At 43.0% G+C, this 17,544-nt stretch overlaps 1 protein-coding gene across 1 annotated transcript in view; it reads right to left on the bottom strand.

Moving 5' to 3' along the window:
- The window catches only part of TANC2 (tetratricopeptide repeat, ankyrin repeat and coiled-coil containing 2), a 253,232-nt gene that overhangs the window by 62,922 nt on the left and 172,766 nt on the right, over positions 1-17,544 (bottom strand). Inside the window, 3 exon segments of the mRNA XM_050911874.1 lie at positions 644-777; positions 3,131-3,412; positions 11,932-12,057. Coding sequence (XP_050767831.1) covers positions 644-777; positions 3,131-3,412; positions 11,932-12,057 — 542 coding nt within the window.

The following is a 17,544-nucleotide window of genomic DNA, read 5'->3' as shown; positions in this document are numbered from 1 at the left end:
CTCCTCAGATTTCAAAGCAGTATAATGGCACCTTCCCACCACTACAAAAGTAGGGCTAAATCTCGGTAATACAATAAAATTCAAGCTGTAAATCTCACCTACGCTAAGTGATAGTGTTATATACAATCCACTCTTGCCAAAACAGCAAACAATTTGAGCATTGCTCTAAAGGCTATGATCTGTTTTGTAGACTTTTCCAAAAAATGCCTAAACGCGCACACAGCAGTAACGCTCACAGTCTGCGCCTTTACCCACGGTACGATACCCGCTCTTTTCAAAATGAAACACTGGTCAACCACTTGGCAATTTTTTTTTCACTGTTGAAGAAAAATTACTATTATTCTGGAACTATGTCATATCATAACATTTGTAAGGATAATGTACGATGGCTGGGAAAGATAAACTCGCAGGGTAGAAGGGGAGTGAATTTGATGTAATGGGAATTTCATTTTACAGAAATAACTTTCCTAGGGTAATAAAACTTGTTCCAGAAGTTTTTCTCCAGACTCTCCCAGTAAGCATTTGAACGCACACATTTTCCAGCGCACCAAGTGATGTAAGTCAGGAGACCTTCCAACAGGTTCCATTAAAATTGACATTTTCCCAAGGACCAAAAAAACTCCCGAGACAAATGTTTCCGTACCTGTGAGGCAAGTCTCCGCATGGCCTCTTCTTGGCGCCGGCGCATTTCGGGAGTCCCCGGGCAGCTCCCGCTGGTGATTGACGAGTGAGCAGAAGGTGGCTGGGTTAAGGGCAGCTCTCGGTTTGCATCCACATCTGTCCCAAGGAAAGAGGTTATGAATTGCTACAGGACAAGCACAACCGACATTATTAGTACAGACTAGGCAGCTGCTGTTTTCTAGCAGGTCACGCATGGCAGTTAAAATACTTTCCACAAATACTCTGGTTAGGATTTCAGGCAGCAAGAGACTGTGACACCATCCAGCCAGGCCAGAGTCTCCCCAAGAAACTTCTTTTGGAAGCAGCACTTTTGGGAAGGACCGCTAAGCTAAAGCGTTGAGCTTGTCTTATTCATCTTCTCCACTGCAATTTCATTGACTTTAAAATAATCGCAATAATTCAGTGAATTGTGCACTCCCAAAGGTATGCTCTGTCTTCAAGTTTGGTACATTTTAGTGCACTGCTCTCCTACTCTGCAGTTCTGCCAACAGAGCTTCCCTCGTTCTGAACAATCGCTGGTTAATTTGGTTCCGAGTCCTTCTTCAGTGGAGACAGCCAATTTTTCTGAATTTTGTGCCTACTTTATAACACAAATAAATGGAGAGCCACAGCTAACATATCCATCTGAAGCCCATTAATGTAATCAGAGGGAGAGAAGCAGGATTAGCAGCAGGATCTGGAAAAGGCTTGCAAGCAAATAATGAATTATACTGGAATCATCTCTGTCAAGTTTAACCGCTTTCTATTGCGTTTTAGCTGTTTCTTTTGCCTGGCAAAGCAGAAATTGGCTTTACCAGTAGATTGCTACAACAGTCCATTCACCTGGCCTTTGTGGATAACATTTTCAAACCACTCTTATTTTCGCTCATAGGTACTCATACAGAGCATTTTTGACTGTTGCTAAGACATGCAGTACTTGATGATGTCTAATTACTGATTTCTTTATTTTAGGAATGTTTTAAAAGCAACAGTCCTCTTAAGTGCAGTCTGTACTAGCAGAGGATTTTCCTGAATGGATTGCTGCAATGCATCCTTGAGCTTGACTTGAAATCATAATGCAAACAATGACCCATTTAATGGCAAACAACAAAGGAGGATGACTACTGCCTACATAATTAAACCCTGAATGTGTTAGCAATGATGCACATTCTTGATTTTGAGCACGCAACACCACCTTCACCGGTATTACTTTTCTGAGACAGGAATTAAGAGTATGAGGCTGTATTTATGCCAGTTTACTAACGCTGATAGCACAACTGCTGTAGTGTAGTCAGGTCACCTGATTAGCATTTATTATTAAACATAGATTTTACTAAGCATAATAGATTTTTTTTCCAGCATGTGAAAAAAAAAAATCAAAGAAACTTGCACAATAATTATTATCTTCTACAGCTAGTCTAGGACTGGTGATCTTTTTAGGAAATAAAGTCAAATTAGTTGATTGATTCTGAAGGTCTCCAACCCAATAACCAGCCCTGAGGAATCATTCAGCTTTCAACTTCATGGACAAACCAGAGTGCGAACTGAACAACAGCGTGTTAGCTGTGACCAAGGATCTTCGTCCTTTGTGCATGAAAGATGCAGGGCACCTTCTCATTTGAAATATCCAAGCTTTTAGTCCAGAAACAGTTAAGTACAGTAAAGTACAGTAGTCTCTTTAATCTCCACAATCCCTCTAAGCAGACTGGGGAGACATACAGTTGGTGCACTGCAGAGCTGCAGCTAAAATATAGAAACAAGCCCTGCCTTTCACTACGCATTGTTCATTTAGCTCTGACAAGTGACACTATTCAACATGCCAACATTCGGTGACACTTCAGATATTTCGACATGGCTAAGAGTACCGCATTCCAGTAAACAGATTTAACTACTGTTTCACTGAGATACAATGACCTAGATCCTTAAAGACACCTTTAGGTACCTAACCCAGTATTTGCAGTCCTGTCTTACTCACTTACTGAGAGCTGAATTATTTTAAAATGTTGTCATCCCCACCTGCAAACATGTCAGCACAGAGTGATGTGAATTGGATGGGACCACAAGAGGTAGAGCGATCCTGGGTGCTGAGCCTACATGGGCTTGCGACCCACCCTAAACATTTATACCATGATAAACTGAGATAAACAAACCATATGGGAAGGAGAATGCACCGGCATAGATTTGTAATAACAGAATATTGGCAATTAAAATTGGAATCTTCCCAATCAGAGAAAATCTACAGTGTTTCTAAGTCAGAGAAATATGAGACAGACTATTTCGACTCTTCAAAAAGTAGGTTTGAAACAGGAGCAGCATAAATATTGCTGACAGGTGCTTCCTTTGCTTGGCAACAAAGACTAAGCTGATTTCTTGGGCCTGAAGAGGAATGGGATCTTTTCAGCCAAAACCATTATAAAAGCTGATGGAAAAGGTCTCTGAGTTTTGAAGATCTGTGTACTGCTGTACTTACGTTTCGGAGAGGCATGTGGGCTATCAGAAGCAATCTGTCTCATACGTGTGCCATGGCAGCTGAGCGCAACCAGTCTGGAGATGATGGCGGTTTTTCCAAACCCGATGTTCCCAACGATCACTACACCTCGGTTGATGCTGGCGTTTGAACTTTGCAGCTGCGCATCTATCTCGTGGAACACCCAGTCCCGGCCAACGAAGACGGACTCGGTGGTGATGCTGGGCACCTCGAAGAGCAGTGGTTTCAGAGAGATGTCGGGAGGTCTATAAGGTGCGAAGCGTACTATAAAGAAGAAACACAGGGAAAGAACATCAATGCTAACAGTAAAACTATAGTTCGGAAATTGCTGTTTAATCTCCCTTAGAAATCTTTTCACTACAAAAGGTGAAAAAAATACAAGCTTGTTTATTACCCGCAGGTTTGTTGTTAAAAGCATCTGGCTCATTCATAGCATTTTCCACCAAAGGAGTTCAGAGAATTTTACAGGAAGAAGTAGTTTACAGCTAGGGAAAGTGTAGCTGGAGAAATGGAATTTCTTGCTTAAAGTCACCATAATTAAAGGCCCTGCCACAGGCAGAATGGTACGCTTTCCAAGGCAGCTACGCCTGTGACACAGTATTGTATGTCTGTTCAATGTATAGATATAGAATATGTCTGTTCACCTGTTCAATCCAATGAGCACAAAAAAAAAAAATCTTAGCACTTAGAAGTGTTAAATCAATCTATGCAAAGTTATTTCAACTCTTCTAAAGTATATAAATGAAACCAGATTGCTGATAGGATTTTCCTGTATGGCAATTAAAACATTTTCTCTTTTCACAAGGAAAAGCAGTGTTGCAAGCAACGTAAAGTTAACAAGGAGTGCAAGAAATACCTCCCCAACAGATCACGTATGCTGGTGCAACGCTAACACCTAAAAACATGGATATTGATCATGTCACTTTTCCCATTTTTTGATGCATTACATTATAATAAAATGTACAACTAAACCCAAACCAGCCTTGAAACTTTTTCAGGAACATTTGGGGGTGGAGGGAGAGGGTATTTGCCGTTCTTTCCATTTGGCACAAGCTATCTAGGGAAGGCACACCTAAAAAGAGTTACAACTGTGCACAGATCTGGTGAAAAAGTCCTATTAGAAAGATCAACTTGTATGGTGTGTTCTGCCTATGAGATCTGTAATAGGGAGATGATATGTATGAATCTATAAAAAAAAATTTAAAAAGTTGTGCTGGTTTTGCCTGGGGTAGAGTTAATTTTCTTCATAGTAGCTGGTACGGGGCTATGTTTTGCATTTGTGCTGGAAACAGTGTTGATAACACAGGGATGTTTTCGTTCTTGCTGAGCAGCGCTTACACAGAGTCAAGGCCTTTTCTCTTCTCACCCCACCCCACCAGCGAGCAGGCTGGGGGGGCACAAGGAGCTGGGAGGGGACACAGCCGGGACCGCTGACCCCAGCTGCCCAAAGGGATATTCCAGACCATCGGACGGCATGCTCGGCATAGAAAGCTGGGGGAAGAAGAAGGAAGGGGGGGACGTTGGGAGTGACGGCGTTTGTCTTCCCAAGTCACCGTTACGCGTGATGGAGCCCGGCTGTCCTGGGGATGGCTGAACACCTGCCTGCCCATGGAAAGCGGTGAATGAATTCCTTGTTTTGCTTTGCTTGCGTGTGCGGCTTTTGCTTTCCCTATTAAACTGTCTTTATCTCAACCCACGAGTTTTCTCACTTTTCCGATTCTCCTCCCCATCCCACTTTGAGGGCAGTGAGCGAGCGGCTGCGTGGGGCTCAGCTGCCAGCTGGGGTTAAACCACCACAAAGCGATGGAAGCACTTTGTGCCGGCAGAGACAGTTGCTGGATCTTTCCACTTTACCACCAAAATGCTTTCTAAATTAAAAACTTTCAGAAGGTGGCCACAAAGACAGCAGGTGATTCCCACTCAGGGGGAGGTTAGTCACACTGTGTGCCTTAGCTGCAAACTTCCCAATTTTAGAACGCAATCCCTTCAAGTCAGGGCTAAGTGACATGGATGGAGCTACATCCATGGGACACGATTTCAGACCTGGACCTGGTATGGCAGCTCCGAACACACCTTCCAACTGCAATACATGTATTGTACTTGACATTCAACACGTGTATTTAAGCTGATGTGGTAAGCTGTGGAAAATTTGAGCTGTGGATCACAGAAGTTGAATTCAATTTGCTTTGAGATCATACAGCATGCTGCTAACGAAAACAACCATACAAAATCTAAATGTCTTCATAGCATATTTTAAAAGAAATCCCATGAAGCCGCAGAGGAGGAGTTCCCTGAGCAGGGCTGCAGAAGGATTTAAGTAAAAAAAACTATCGGTTTGCTCAGTGTTATCTCTTGGCACGATCACACTCCCATCATTTACATTAGCTGCTTCCAGTGGAGACCGTTTGGTTTCTTTGAAGTTTTAAAAGTCCCCAGACACTTAAAAAGCACAAACATCATTCAGCAACTGCTGACGTCTGTCCTTTCTTCACCCGCTCACCCTCTGCTGTGGACGTGCAGGTGGTGGTTTAATCCCCACGCAGACCTCCTGGTCTGGCCTGAAGGCCCTCAGGGGTACAGATAATGCACCAGACTTTGTACTAAACTCATTGAAAATAGTTTATCAAATTACAACAGTGAAATGCTTTATCTGCATGGGAAGAGGTTATAGGTGTGCTACCACCCCGAAGATCTTACTGTAAATATAAACACATGGTTTTTGAACAGACCAGCGTGCTGTGTCAAGCTCTGTGCTTCGGGATGAGCTCCACTCCCAGGCTGTGCAATGAATCCCTCTGGAAGCTACAAACCATGCGGGTGCCTGCTCCCTGCCAGTCCCCCCAACCTCCCTCCCTCTGAACCAGTCCAGCAGCAGAAGAGCTGCTCCCCCCGACTCTGAGGCTCTGCCGCCTCTGCCCCCAGCATCGCCCCGTTCCTGTGCCTTGACTCCATCACTGCACTGGGACCCACCCTGAGGAACCGCTGAACTGATGCCCATGGCTCAAATCGCCTTGAAATCCTTCACAGACCTGACCAGAGAGCTGATCCATTAAACCAGAGCTGATAAAGGGGCTGGGATTTAATGTTACATCAGATATGCCTAAAGAAAATAGCCTGTACTTAAAAATGTTTGGTATTTTGAATTTCCCTTTTTAAAAAAAAAAAAAAACAAACCTGATACAGAAAATGCTGCAGACAGGATCTGTATTTTTATTCCCACTTGAAAATGATGAATGTGCTTTAAATTTATCCTAGAGTAGAGATGGCTTTTGAATTGCATGAGCTCACAAGCAGCTCGTTTGATTCCCCTTGCTGGGGTCTGTCACGCGAGCGCAGCAGGATATGCTGGCACGGGAAGGTGCTGGAGAAGCAAAATTGCTGGTGGTGGCGGGGCTGCTGCAGCCAGCGGTGTCGAGGCAGCCCCGGGGCCGCACGTCCCCATGTCCCCATCACAGCTCCTGGCTGCGGCAGCTCCAGCCTGGCTCTCGGCATCAGTGGGACTGATGGGCTTCCCAGCAGAGGATGGCATATTGCACGAGCAATAGCACATGGATGCGGCTGAGATAACCAGCTGTAGTGGTCCGACTGATGCAAACGAAGCGTTCCAGCAGCGCATTTGACAAGGGAAATCTTTTGTTTGCATTATGCCATCAATACTATACATAGAAAACTAAGTAAAAAAAAATTAAAAAAAAAATCAAAAGACTCCATTTGGAAAACATCAAGCTAAGATTTGTGCTTGATAAACTACAGCTTTGCTTTACTTGTGCATGCGTGTATATACGTGGTATGTTGTGCTAGTGAGTGAAAATGTACAATAATGCTCTTCTGAAAGCCAGAAGTCTAACAGGTACCAAATGGTCTCGGGGGCTAATGCAGAGACAAAACTGATTAAATATAAAAGCTATGGGATCCAATAAGCTCCTGCTTTACATGGTGGAGACTGGGACTCAAATCTTGGTTTCTTTTCAGAGGTGTAGATGGCTTTGAGGCTGTGTGATGCCTACACCTTTGACCACAACACCCCAAACAGACAAAGGATATCCTAAAGATTGGTCTTTATCTGAGTGGACATGAATATACACATCTTGGTTGTCATCTGGGAATAGCATATCCTGTCCTAAAAAAGGCTTAACAAAACCCTGAGAAGACACATACCCATTTATTTACCTATATCCAACCTTCCTGCCCCTCCTGACCTTCCAACACCACCAGTCACTGACCACAGCAAAGCAAACCTCTTCTCCTGCCAGCCTGGTGGGCCATTTCACGACTTCAGGCTTCGTAATCTCAGGGCTCCTGGAGGGCAAGGGATGCTGGTAAGCATCTCGCCCTTAAGAAAACACTCAGTGCCACATTGGTTTGACATGACACATTGACATGAGTGCTGAGAACACGCTTTTTGTCCCACCAGCCACCAAAATCACCTCCACGTGCCAGCAGAAGACATTTTATTTCACCACGTCGTCTTTGGAAGATAAATGCAGCATCAACGTTTTCCTAGCCGGACTGTTGAAAACATTTATGAATAATTTAAGACTGCCATTAACTAATTGCAAGCCATGTGCCAGATCCTCATTAATTCCTGATACTGTCTGCTGAACCACGCGAAAATCCTCCCCTGTTACTATTTGTTTTACAGCCCTCAGCAGCCAGCAGTCCCCAGGCACAGGCAGGCAAGGCACAAACCCGGGGGAAGAGCCCGGAGCCCCGGAGGAATTTTTCAACTCTGAAAAGAGTTGAAAAAATACCCCACGTGACAAGGAAAGGAAAACCAGAGAGAAGGAAGGCTGCACCGGAGCTTCAACATCTGGGGCAGAAATTAATTAAAGGATAAGCTAATGAAAAGGGCTCTGAAAAAGAGGGTAAGAAGGTTCAGAAGTATCGGGTGAGGATGTGCACACACGTTTTGGATGAACCCTATTAGCCACTTTAGTACTTGTGAAAATCAAAGTATGTGAATAAGCTGCCTTCCCATCCTTGAAAATTTGTCAAACACTTACTGGGTTTTATATTCCTTTTTAATGAAGCATTTTATAAAACTTAAACCAGAGTACCAGAGAAATACCCAGAACTTCTGATAATATCTTAACATAAATTAAACCCATACTTTTCCTGGAAATTAGTGTGTGGAGTGGGACAGAACGAGGTCTGGTAGCGTAAAATTTTCATGAGAGTTGATGAAATACTGTGCAAACTTCTGTAGAGCCCAAGCAATAAATTCAAACCCCAAGCTGAAACACTGCCTACCATACCCATCTTAGCTCTTTTTTGTGGCTGCAAACTTCCATTAAATCAAACCAAAGCTGGCTGTATTATGTGCACAATTGAAAAAAAAAGCCATTCGGCTGAAAACGAGCAGGAGCAAAGTCAGAGAAAGGCCCGTCCTGCTTTACCACGTAGGTCACCCTCTGCTATGCAAAGTGAATTTTTAGTTATTTTAGTTGTTGAAAGACTCTAAAATGCCTGTTCAGAAATCATTTGTTTTACAGACTCCCCTCTCTTCAAACAGGAATTTTTTCTCAGCTACGTTGGCAATCAGCATCCACAGCTCATTAGTTGTTTTACATTTTGTTCTAGATGCGTTTTGTTGCCGTTTTAGTATCCCCTGGTGGAAGATACATCTTGCTGTCCAAAGAAAGCCCTTACAGGGCTGAGCTGCATAGCCTGGATATTGCCAATATGCTGAGAGGAGGCCGAGGTGAGAAGCGCTTTAATATTTATTACAACGAAATGTGGTTCTGAATAACACAGTATCAATCAGCATCTGCTGTGTCCTTCATTAAATAGGAACCCATAAATTAGCCAAATGTCTGACTTTTATTTCCTTTACTTGCTTTAGACTGCAACTTCTTTCAAGTGTTGTCTTAAACGTACACATCCATCAGGATGAAACCAGTGCCTATTTTTCACAGACCGTGTGCCTAAAAAAGCTAAACTATTTTTTAGCATTTTTAAGAAGTATGTGAAACTCTCTTACCCAAAAGGTGACAGTATTAAACACATAGCGTGAGGAAAAAAAAAAAAAGAGAAAATTAGAAAAGACAGTTTAAGGAAAACATGCTACGGCCATATTGCTTATATTGGTAAACAATATATTGGTGGAGTCAGCCATCCTCCACTCCAAGCCTCACCTAAACACCACGGTCCTTCACACCCTGCATCAGCGCTGACATTTGCTTTTTGGAGAAAAAAAAAAATGACGATGGCAACAGTCAGGGTGTTCTAATACCATATAATTTGGTTGCCATCTGGCTCCTGCTCCACGGTACATCACAGCCATCATCTTGTACTTTGGGTTACAGCAACCCTGAACAGCTTCAAATCCCGCTGGCTGAAAATAGTAAAAGCGAAAACTGCGTTCACCATCCTATTAAAAACCTGCCACTGGTACGAATCCTTGTCATGCTCTTAGCTGTTGGGATTGCTAAATTACTCCCCTGGTTAAAATAACTGATTTAACAAAAAAATAGCAGGGACAGCCTCCCATTTAGTTTCTCTGCTCTGGGATTCTTGAACCCTGGGAACAAATCAGCAGGCTGTAACGTGTCCCCCTGACACAGGGCCAGGAATTGCTTCGCTATTTCAGCCCAGTGCCAAGACTAGAGATATTAAAGTTAAACCCAAGTTTAGGATTTCCAGTTGGAACAAAGAGCTGGTGATTATAACAGCCCAGATCAATACAATTCCACAGTAATATCTGGAACATGGAGTATTTTTTGGGGAAAAAAACCCCTCACATACTCAATGAAATGAAAATATTTCCAAATAGTGGTCGGTTTGGTTTTTTCACGTCCTCTTCTTCTCCCTCTCTTTTTAAAAATAGCATGGCACCTCAACTAGGATCAGAAGCAAATTCAAAAAAATTGAAACACTGCCGCTATTCTCATGCAACCTTCACAAAAAAGGAAAAAAAAAAAAAGAACAAAAAGAAGAAAGAAAATATGTAGTGGTACATGGTTTTTAAAAGTGTGTCTGGAAAACAATTTGATTCTGTTCCTACAATAAAGTTTAATGTTTTGGATGCAATCACTGCAAATTACGAAGCCTTGGCAAGCCGCTCCCTTCGAACATATGGAAATTTTGTCTGTCAAACTTTGCTTTCTTCACTTACTGCCTGCTAATACATTTTTATAACTGTCTCACCAGCCAATATGATTTCATTACAGACCGCGATCCAAAGCAACACAAAATCACTTTTTTCTTCCAGTCGGGGGCTTGTGCATTTGGTAGAAATCCCAACCAGGCTGTAACAGGTCGTGCTTGCGGTGCTGAGTGAAAACCCAACCTGCCACCCTCCAGCTCCTGATTTCCTTACCTGAGGACGGTGGGCACTTGCTCAAAAAAACCCCAGAGAAAAGGAAAGTTTAATGTACTGCCAACAGAAACCCCTCTCCCCACATACAGGGGAGAACAAAGTAGTCTCATGGCACAGCAATGCCCAGAAAAAATCCCAAACGAGCTTCCTCGGCCGTTTACTCATCTGTGCAATGACAAATGATGGGGATGAAGCATTAACCCGGTGATCTGCTGCAGATGCAGGGCTGTCACGGTGATCGCTTGAGGATGCAGCCAAAGACTGTGCTCAGATTAAAAGGGGGACTGAAGTTGTAGGGTGGGCTGAAACCCCAAGGACATGGGGTGAATCTAGCTGGAGTTGCCTGGAAATAAACAAAATACTAAAATGTCAGCCCTGGCTCCTCTTCTCATTGCTAACGTCTTTTTTGTGGTATTTGCCAGGAAGAACCACAAAAATTTCCCCTCTCAAAAGGCCTTTCAGAAGTCAAAGGGCTGCCTGAATACCGGCATTGTGAGCGTCTGTAAGAGGGACGCGTCAGGATGGTGGCCCCATACACTGCGCCTGGCTCCTTCCCTACTGCTACGCTGCAAACTGTGAAGCAGTGGCTGTAATCCTTTCCTTTTGTTTAAAAAAAGAAGAAAAAAAATAGTAGCCCATCAAAATTTCTCATTTTTTTAGAAACTATCAAAGTATTAGCCCCACAGCGCTCAGAGACTGACGGAGGGCTGGTAGGGGAGCAATCAAGGAGAGGAATCTGGGGATCTTTTGCAGGAATATCCTTATGTGACGTAGTGGTGGATGTATAGGTTCAGTCCCAGGCTGTCCATAGACACACGCAGCCCATCCCATCACCCTGGACGTGGCCGCTGGGCTCAGGGAGAGCAGCACCCTTGACAAGCTGAACACGGAGGAGATGGCCATTACCCCACCTCAAGGCGCAGAGCAGCTCTGGAAAGCGGTGCAGGGGCTGCAATGCCGCACGCTGGCTTTAATGTACAATTTGCCGATTTGTACACGTGTTCCTGAAAAATGAGGCTGCTCAGACTTGGGGCCAATTCAGTAATACGATTCCTCTATAACCCATCTTTCCACCATAGCTACATACAGTGTGCATCCGGCAAACCAGACATTTAAGTCAGCCCAGAAAAGCAACCCCAAAGTGTTACACCGACGGCACTTCACTGATCATGGAGCAGCGGGGCACCATCCAGCTAAGATGCCACCACCAGACAGAAGGCAGGAGTACTTAGTTCATTACTTCATTTACGTTCTTTCCCCTCCGATCTGGCCATGCCACCAAGGACACTGGAAATAAAGGCGACTGGTTCACATCCTCATGCAGAGGCAGTGCTTAATACCTATACGTAAAACAGTCCGGCTCCAGCATTTTCACGAGGATGCGGACGAAGCGGCTGCAGTCCCAGGCTCCCACCCCAGAGAGCCCGGGGAAACGCGAGCCCCGAAGCCTCCAGCACGCTCCTACCTCGCAGGTCCTGCTGTGTCCGGGCGCCGGCCATGCTCTGCCGCGGCATTCGGAGGGAGGTCCGCAGGGGAGTGTGTCTCTGCTCATCCAGGTATGCGAGATCTTCTAAGTGGGCTGAGCTGGTGGCTGCCATGAGAAAGCAAACAACTACATCACACCTGGCTTTCGGATCTAATAGTCTGGTTATTGTATTTTGCATTTTTTAAACAGAATACACAGAGTTGTAACCACATTGAGTCAACACAGCTAAGACGAACCAAGTCGAATTTCCTCTGGCAAGGAGTAAAGAAGCGTTTTGGTAACTTTTTCTCATGCCCCATCGGTATTTGCTCTGGTTTGGTCTCCTGTTGGTGTTAAATACAAAAGACACATGGAAAATGGAGACACGGAGTCTTTTATATCAGATCTCAGTTCTCCCAATCACAAAACTCATTCAATCACATGTGCGCAAAGCCTGACAGTCGACATTTCCTACTACGTAAAAGACAACTCAATAGTGCATTTTATGCTGAAGCCCACAATCTCCTCTTCAATTATCTGAGAGCTACTTAGTTTGGATATTAACATTTATCTGTTCATAAAGCCAGAATTTGTGGCAGAAAAATTAAACTTTCAACAGACCAGCAAAAATACACAAATAAATGAGAAAAATGTTATCTGAACTAAAGAAGATAACTTTACCATTCCAACGTTACTTGCTCATGGGAGAATTTAGGTTTTTTTACAATACTAGATTAAATATGAATAATTTATTGGTCTCTGCTGAAGGTGCCATCACTACACGAATAAGTATGGTTGGAGCAGAAACTGCAGCTAGAAACTTTATCTCTCTCTCTCTCGGAAACTGGCAGATAATACAGCGCAAATTATTTTTTATTCCATTTTTCAACTGAAGCACATGGATCGTCCCACCACGAGCTGAATGCACACCTCCAGATGACTGGGCTACTTCTGCGGGGCAGAGCTACGAGCAGCGATCCCCACGGCGTTACGGGAAAATGCAGCAAACAGTAAGAAGCACGAAGGGTACAACCAGCCTGATTTTGAAGGTATTTCTCTCCAAACCCCACGGCCTCAAGCATCACCTCACAGGCGGCACTTCCTACCGAGATGTGACATTTACAGCGATCCTTTCAGCGATCAGTTTTTAAGCAACACTTTTTCCGCAGCTGCCCGATGATTACAGATGTTTTTAAAATCGAATTTCATGATGGGTGCTGCACAGTTCGGTGGGAAATGCCTCCGGACTGTATCAGAGGGGAATGACCAGAGTTAACACCGGCCACAAAGCTGCAGCAATCAATTTTTTTTTTATTGGTGATGATTGGAAGATAGGCAAAAATGTGGTTTAAACAAAACAAATTCGGATCACTTGCATCTGAATTTACCCGCTATTCTGCCATGTCAGAACCCTCTTCAGCCAAGTAATTTACAGAATATTATAAAACGAAGGAATGAAAACTCCACTGCATGAAATAATCTTCCCAATTATAAACAGAAAACTTAAAAATAGTCTTTGCAGATCACCAGCTCTGTTCTTGTTCTGATAATAATTCCCAAAATTCACATTAAACATTTATCAATGGAAATCAGGCTGCTCAATATTGGGCTGCTCAGTACTCTGTATCCAATACTGCTTTTTTTTCTTTAGTTTTTGGTCAATTACCATAACAAGATTATCATTTTAAATTGAACTAATTCATTGAATGACTTCTTCAAAGACTGCCTGTGAAGCTGACATTAATTCTTTGCTGTGAAATGGGTAAATATTTTGATCTAGCTCTCTAGAGTAGCTCACGGCACTGGACTTCGAACCCTTCCTCCTTGCCACCCAACACAAGATGTAACAACTCAACAAAACTGAAACGCAGAAAATTTCAAAACTAAGAGAAACATTTTTTTCATAAAATGCCTAATGACCATGTAAAAATCTTTACAAGATCATGGCTGCAGTCAAAAACGAAGCAGGATTCAGAGACTATAAACAAGGGGTGGGGAGAAGGGGCTTAAATTTGGCAGCAATTTTTAATGCTGTTATTCAAATTGCCTGAACTCTCTATATAAGTTTTAAGAAAAAGAGTAAGAGAGAGACAGAGAGAGGACAAAAGGTAAACAACAGGATTGAGAAAAAAAGATGAGATAAACCCATCAAAGTCTGTTTTTAGAAGTCCTTCATGCTCATCTACTCTTGCAAAGTTGATTAGATGTTCACTGTGAAGGAGCAGATTAGAGCTGAAATGCTGCAAGTAAAAAGATGTGGCTTTAGCGTGGATGCAAGTTATTTTCTGTAAGCACTAAGCCCACTGCAGACTGCTCAAAGCATCTCCAGCATTCAGCTTCAGGTTTCACTTATACTACGGTGGCACAGGCCAATGACACGCACCTTTTGCATAAAACCGTGCGCTATTTACGTCCGCTTTTGGCAGTGTAACTGAGCCAGAGGATCTGCAGTGGAAGAGCAAATGTTACTGCTGCAACCACAGGCAGACCCAAAGTATCCCGGGGGTATCCAGTCCAGGGACACAGACCACAAGCTTGCCCAGGAGCCTGGTACCACATCAGGCAGGTCAGTCCTTCCCACTTCAGCCTTCATCCCACCATCCATGCCGGCCCCGCCAGCGCCAGCTGGAGTATGCCTATACATTTGATGCAGTCACGCACGTGGCTGCCGACCTTCTCATGAGAAGTAGGACCTTAATAGATAATCCTTTCTTGTTAAATAAAAATCCCTTTTCACTGTTGACTGTCAGGCAACAAGATAAAAAGCAGCCAGCCAGGACTAGCACTGGCTAGTGCATTTAGGATACGCTGAAAATCCACACCAGAAACAGCCCTAATTGATCCTGGTAGAGTTTAGAAATAGAATATTCAAGCAAAGGAGACCCCCCTTCTAAAAAAAAAAAAAAAATATCAAAAATCAAAGTCTGAATGCTTTTCTTTTATATTTGTAAATGACACTGCAGTAAGCTTATGCAGACCATTAAATTAGGATAAGGATTATCATCCTTTCCAGGCATATCTTCTACCCTTGAATAGGAGTTATTAATGCATTACACACAGAGCTCAGCAGTTTTGCTGCGCCAAGGCTTCGTCGCATACAATAAACAAACTTGCTGCCTGAAAGAACTACTGTTTCTTTGTGAAGACACCACACTTTTTCTTTACTGACTTCTGTTAAATATCCTCATGACTTCAGTTCAAGTTACCCTGTTGAAGCTGCTCCCGCTTCTCTGAAAAAAAAGGGAAGAAAACAAAACTCCCCATATTGGACTTGCTGCTAAATATATATATATGTATATGAGAGAGTGTGTGTGTGTATATATATATATCTTTCTATATATATATCTATCAGCTGCTGAAGGACAACATTTCCTCCCTCTAAATTCCACATTCAGTCCTGCTCCAGTCCCATTTTAATTCTATCAAGCACATACAGAGCCATCAAGGATGACCAGAAACATTAATCTCGCTGGTAATTTCATTTCTTTATACAAGACCATTCAATGTAGCAACAAACTGATAAAAGCTCATTTTTCCAATTTATGTAACAACAGTTAAAACCAAAAATGATTTCCTCCCCAATTACTCTTCAACAAAAAACTTTTTTTTTTTTTAAAAGTCACATTAGTCCTTGAATAGCAAATCAGTTTTACAATAGGATTATTAGCAATTTTTTTCTGACTTGCAGTCTCCAGGAAAACAGCCTCATACAAGCCAGTCCTGTGCACACCAAGAAATACCGCACTATAAACATGCCGCATGCCCAAGAAGCAAGACCTGCAATAATCTAGGGCAGTACAGAGCCTCCTGTTAGTTGTACAGGATTTAAAATGCCAAATTGTTATTCTTGAGGCACAGATCATATGCCATACACAACCTGTACTGCCCAAACCGTATTTGACTCTCAAAACTATGTGACTTGTTTTAGTTGGTTGGTTCAGAAGCATGAACTAGCGGCAGCCCCACAATTAGCGTGTAGTTTTCTTAAGTACTAATCATACTCGTTTAAAACTTTGTGGAAGAAAACTTGATGAAGAGACTCACTGTGAGAGGATGCCCAGGTTTTGAAGCTCAGTTTTTCAAACTCTATCAGCTGCTCTGATTAAGTATGGCATCTCCCCGCTCAACACATCATTTTCTTTAAAATAGAGGCTAAAACCCAGCATGAGTATATTCTTTACTTTGCAATATTGGCAGTTGTACTTTTTTTTCCCTGAGAAGGCTGCTTTTAACGGGTTTTTGTTGGTGGTCTTTTTTCTTTTTTTTCTCCTTTTTAAGTCCTCAAAACCTGCTTTTAGAATAGCTTCAGATGAATGGAACCCTGTGATATTTCATCTCTTGCATAAAAGCCACAGTTAACAGATAAAGGGCCAAGTGCTTCATACACATCATTCCTATCTTCTCCTTACCGCCTACTTATAGGCTGCAGGATTTTCCTACTTACGATGCAGGGAAAGGTTTTCAACATGAAGCCAAGATTTCTGGAGCCTAAGTGTTGGATAACTGGTCACCACAGCTGTAATGCAGAGCCAGACTTTGGGACATCCTTAGAAAGTGGTTTCTAGACTGTGTCCCCACCAGCTAGCAGCTAAAAGGAGGGTTAGCAATGTTGGGACTTATATGATTTCTGAGGAACATAATTTTGCCAGCACTTGTTGAGTTGTGTGATTAAAAAGCTTTTCTAATGCAAAGGGCTGAACAATCTTTCAAAATTGCATTAATCTTCTAGGATGTGGATTTTGCTAAGCAAGACAGGAATGAAGCCTGAGAGCTGTTCTTCACACTCCCCCAATAACTGAGGTCTACAGAAAGACAGCAGTCAGTCTTTTATTACAAATCAAGAAAAGACCATCAACTCTGCTTGCTCCAAAACAGCAAACGGCTAAGGCACCACGATCCGGCTGTTCTGATGGCGGCTCGATGGCACTGAGCACTGCACAACAGGCGGAAAGGAGTTTCTGAAGCAAACAACAACTGAGTATTTTTTGAGTCCCTGCAATACACGTGCAGCCTCCTGGAAGAAGAATTGTTTCATTTCCTGGGAAGAACTGCAATCCTGCTGGTACTTTTTATTTTTCTTTTATTTATTTAAAGAGTCTGCATCTCAACCTCTGTCCTGTCTGTGAAACGAGAAGCCAACTGCAATCCCACATATTTTGCAGGGGTGGACTTCGTGCGCTGCCAGAGAAGAGCATGACCATGGCCAGTGGCTTGATTTATTGCTGGTCCTACAAGAAGCAAGGAGTTACTCCTCAGCAGCCCAAAGCCAGGCTCTCTTCCCACCTTCATCATCATCATCACCTTCTAGAGCCGCAACCGAGGAGACTCGTACACGATGAACTGCAGTCAGCGTGAGCTGCCAGATCCATTTCACATTTTGCCACGGGTTATTTTTGCAATTGTCAGTACAACTATCCCGCCGTTTCTCAGGCTGATGAACTGAGATTTATCTTCCTGATTTAGAACTGAGAAATAATTAAAGAGATCTAAGGCCAGAGGAACTAGAAGTAATTTTTCCTGAGAATATGCTTCAGTACTTCAAAAATTATGCAAGATCTATTAATCCTAGAAAATATAATATTAAACTGTTGAAAGCTTCCCCTCAATTCTGAA

This window comes from Gymnogyps californianus, chromosome 28, assembly GCF_018139145.2.
Source record: "Gymnogyps californianus isolate 813 chromosome 28, ASM1813914v2, whole genome shotgun sequence".
Classification (NCBI taxonomy): Eukaryota; Metazoa; Chordata; class Aves; order Accipitriformes; family Cathartidae; genus Gymnogyps; species Gymnogyps californianus.
This window is presented reverse-complemented; position numbering and strand designations above follow the sequence as displayed.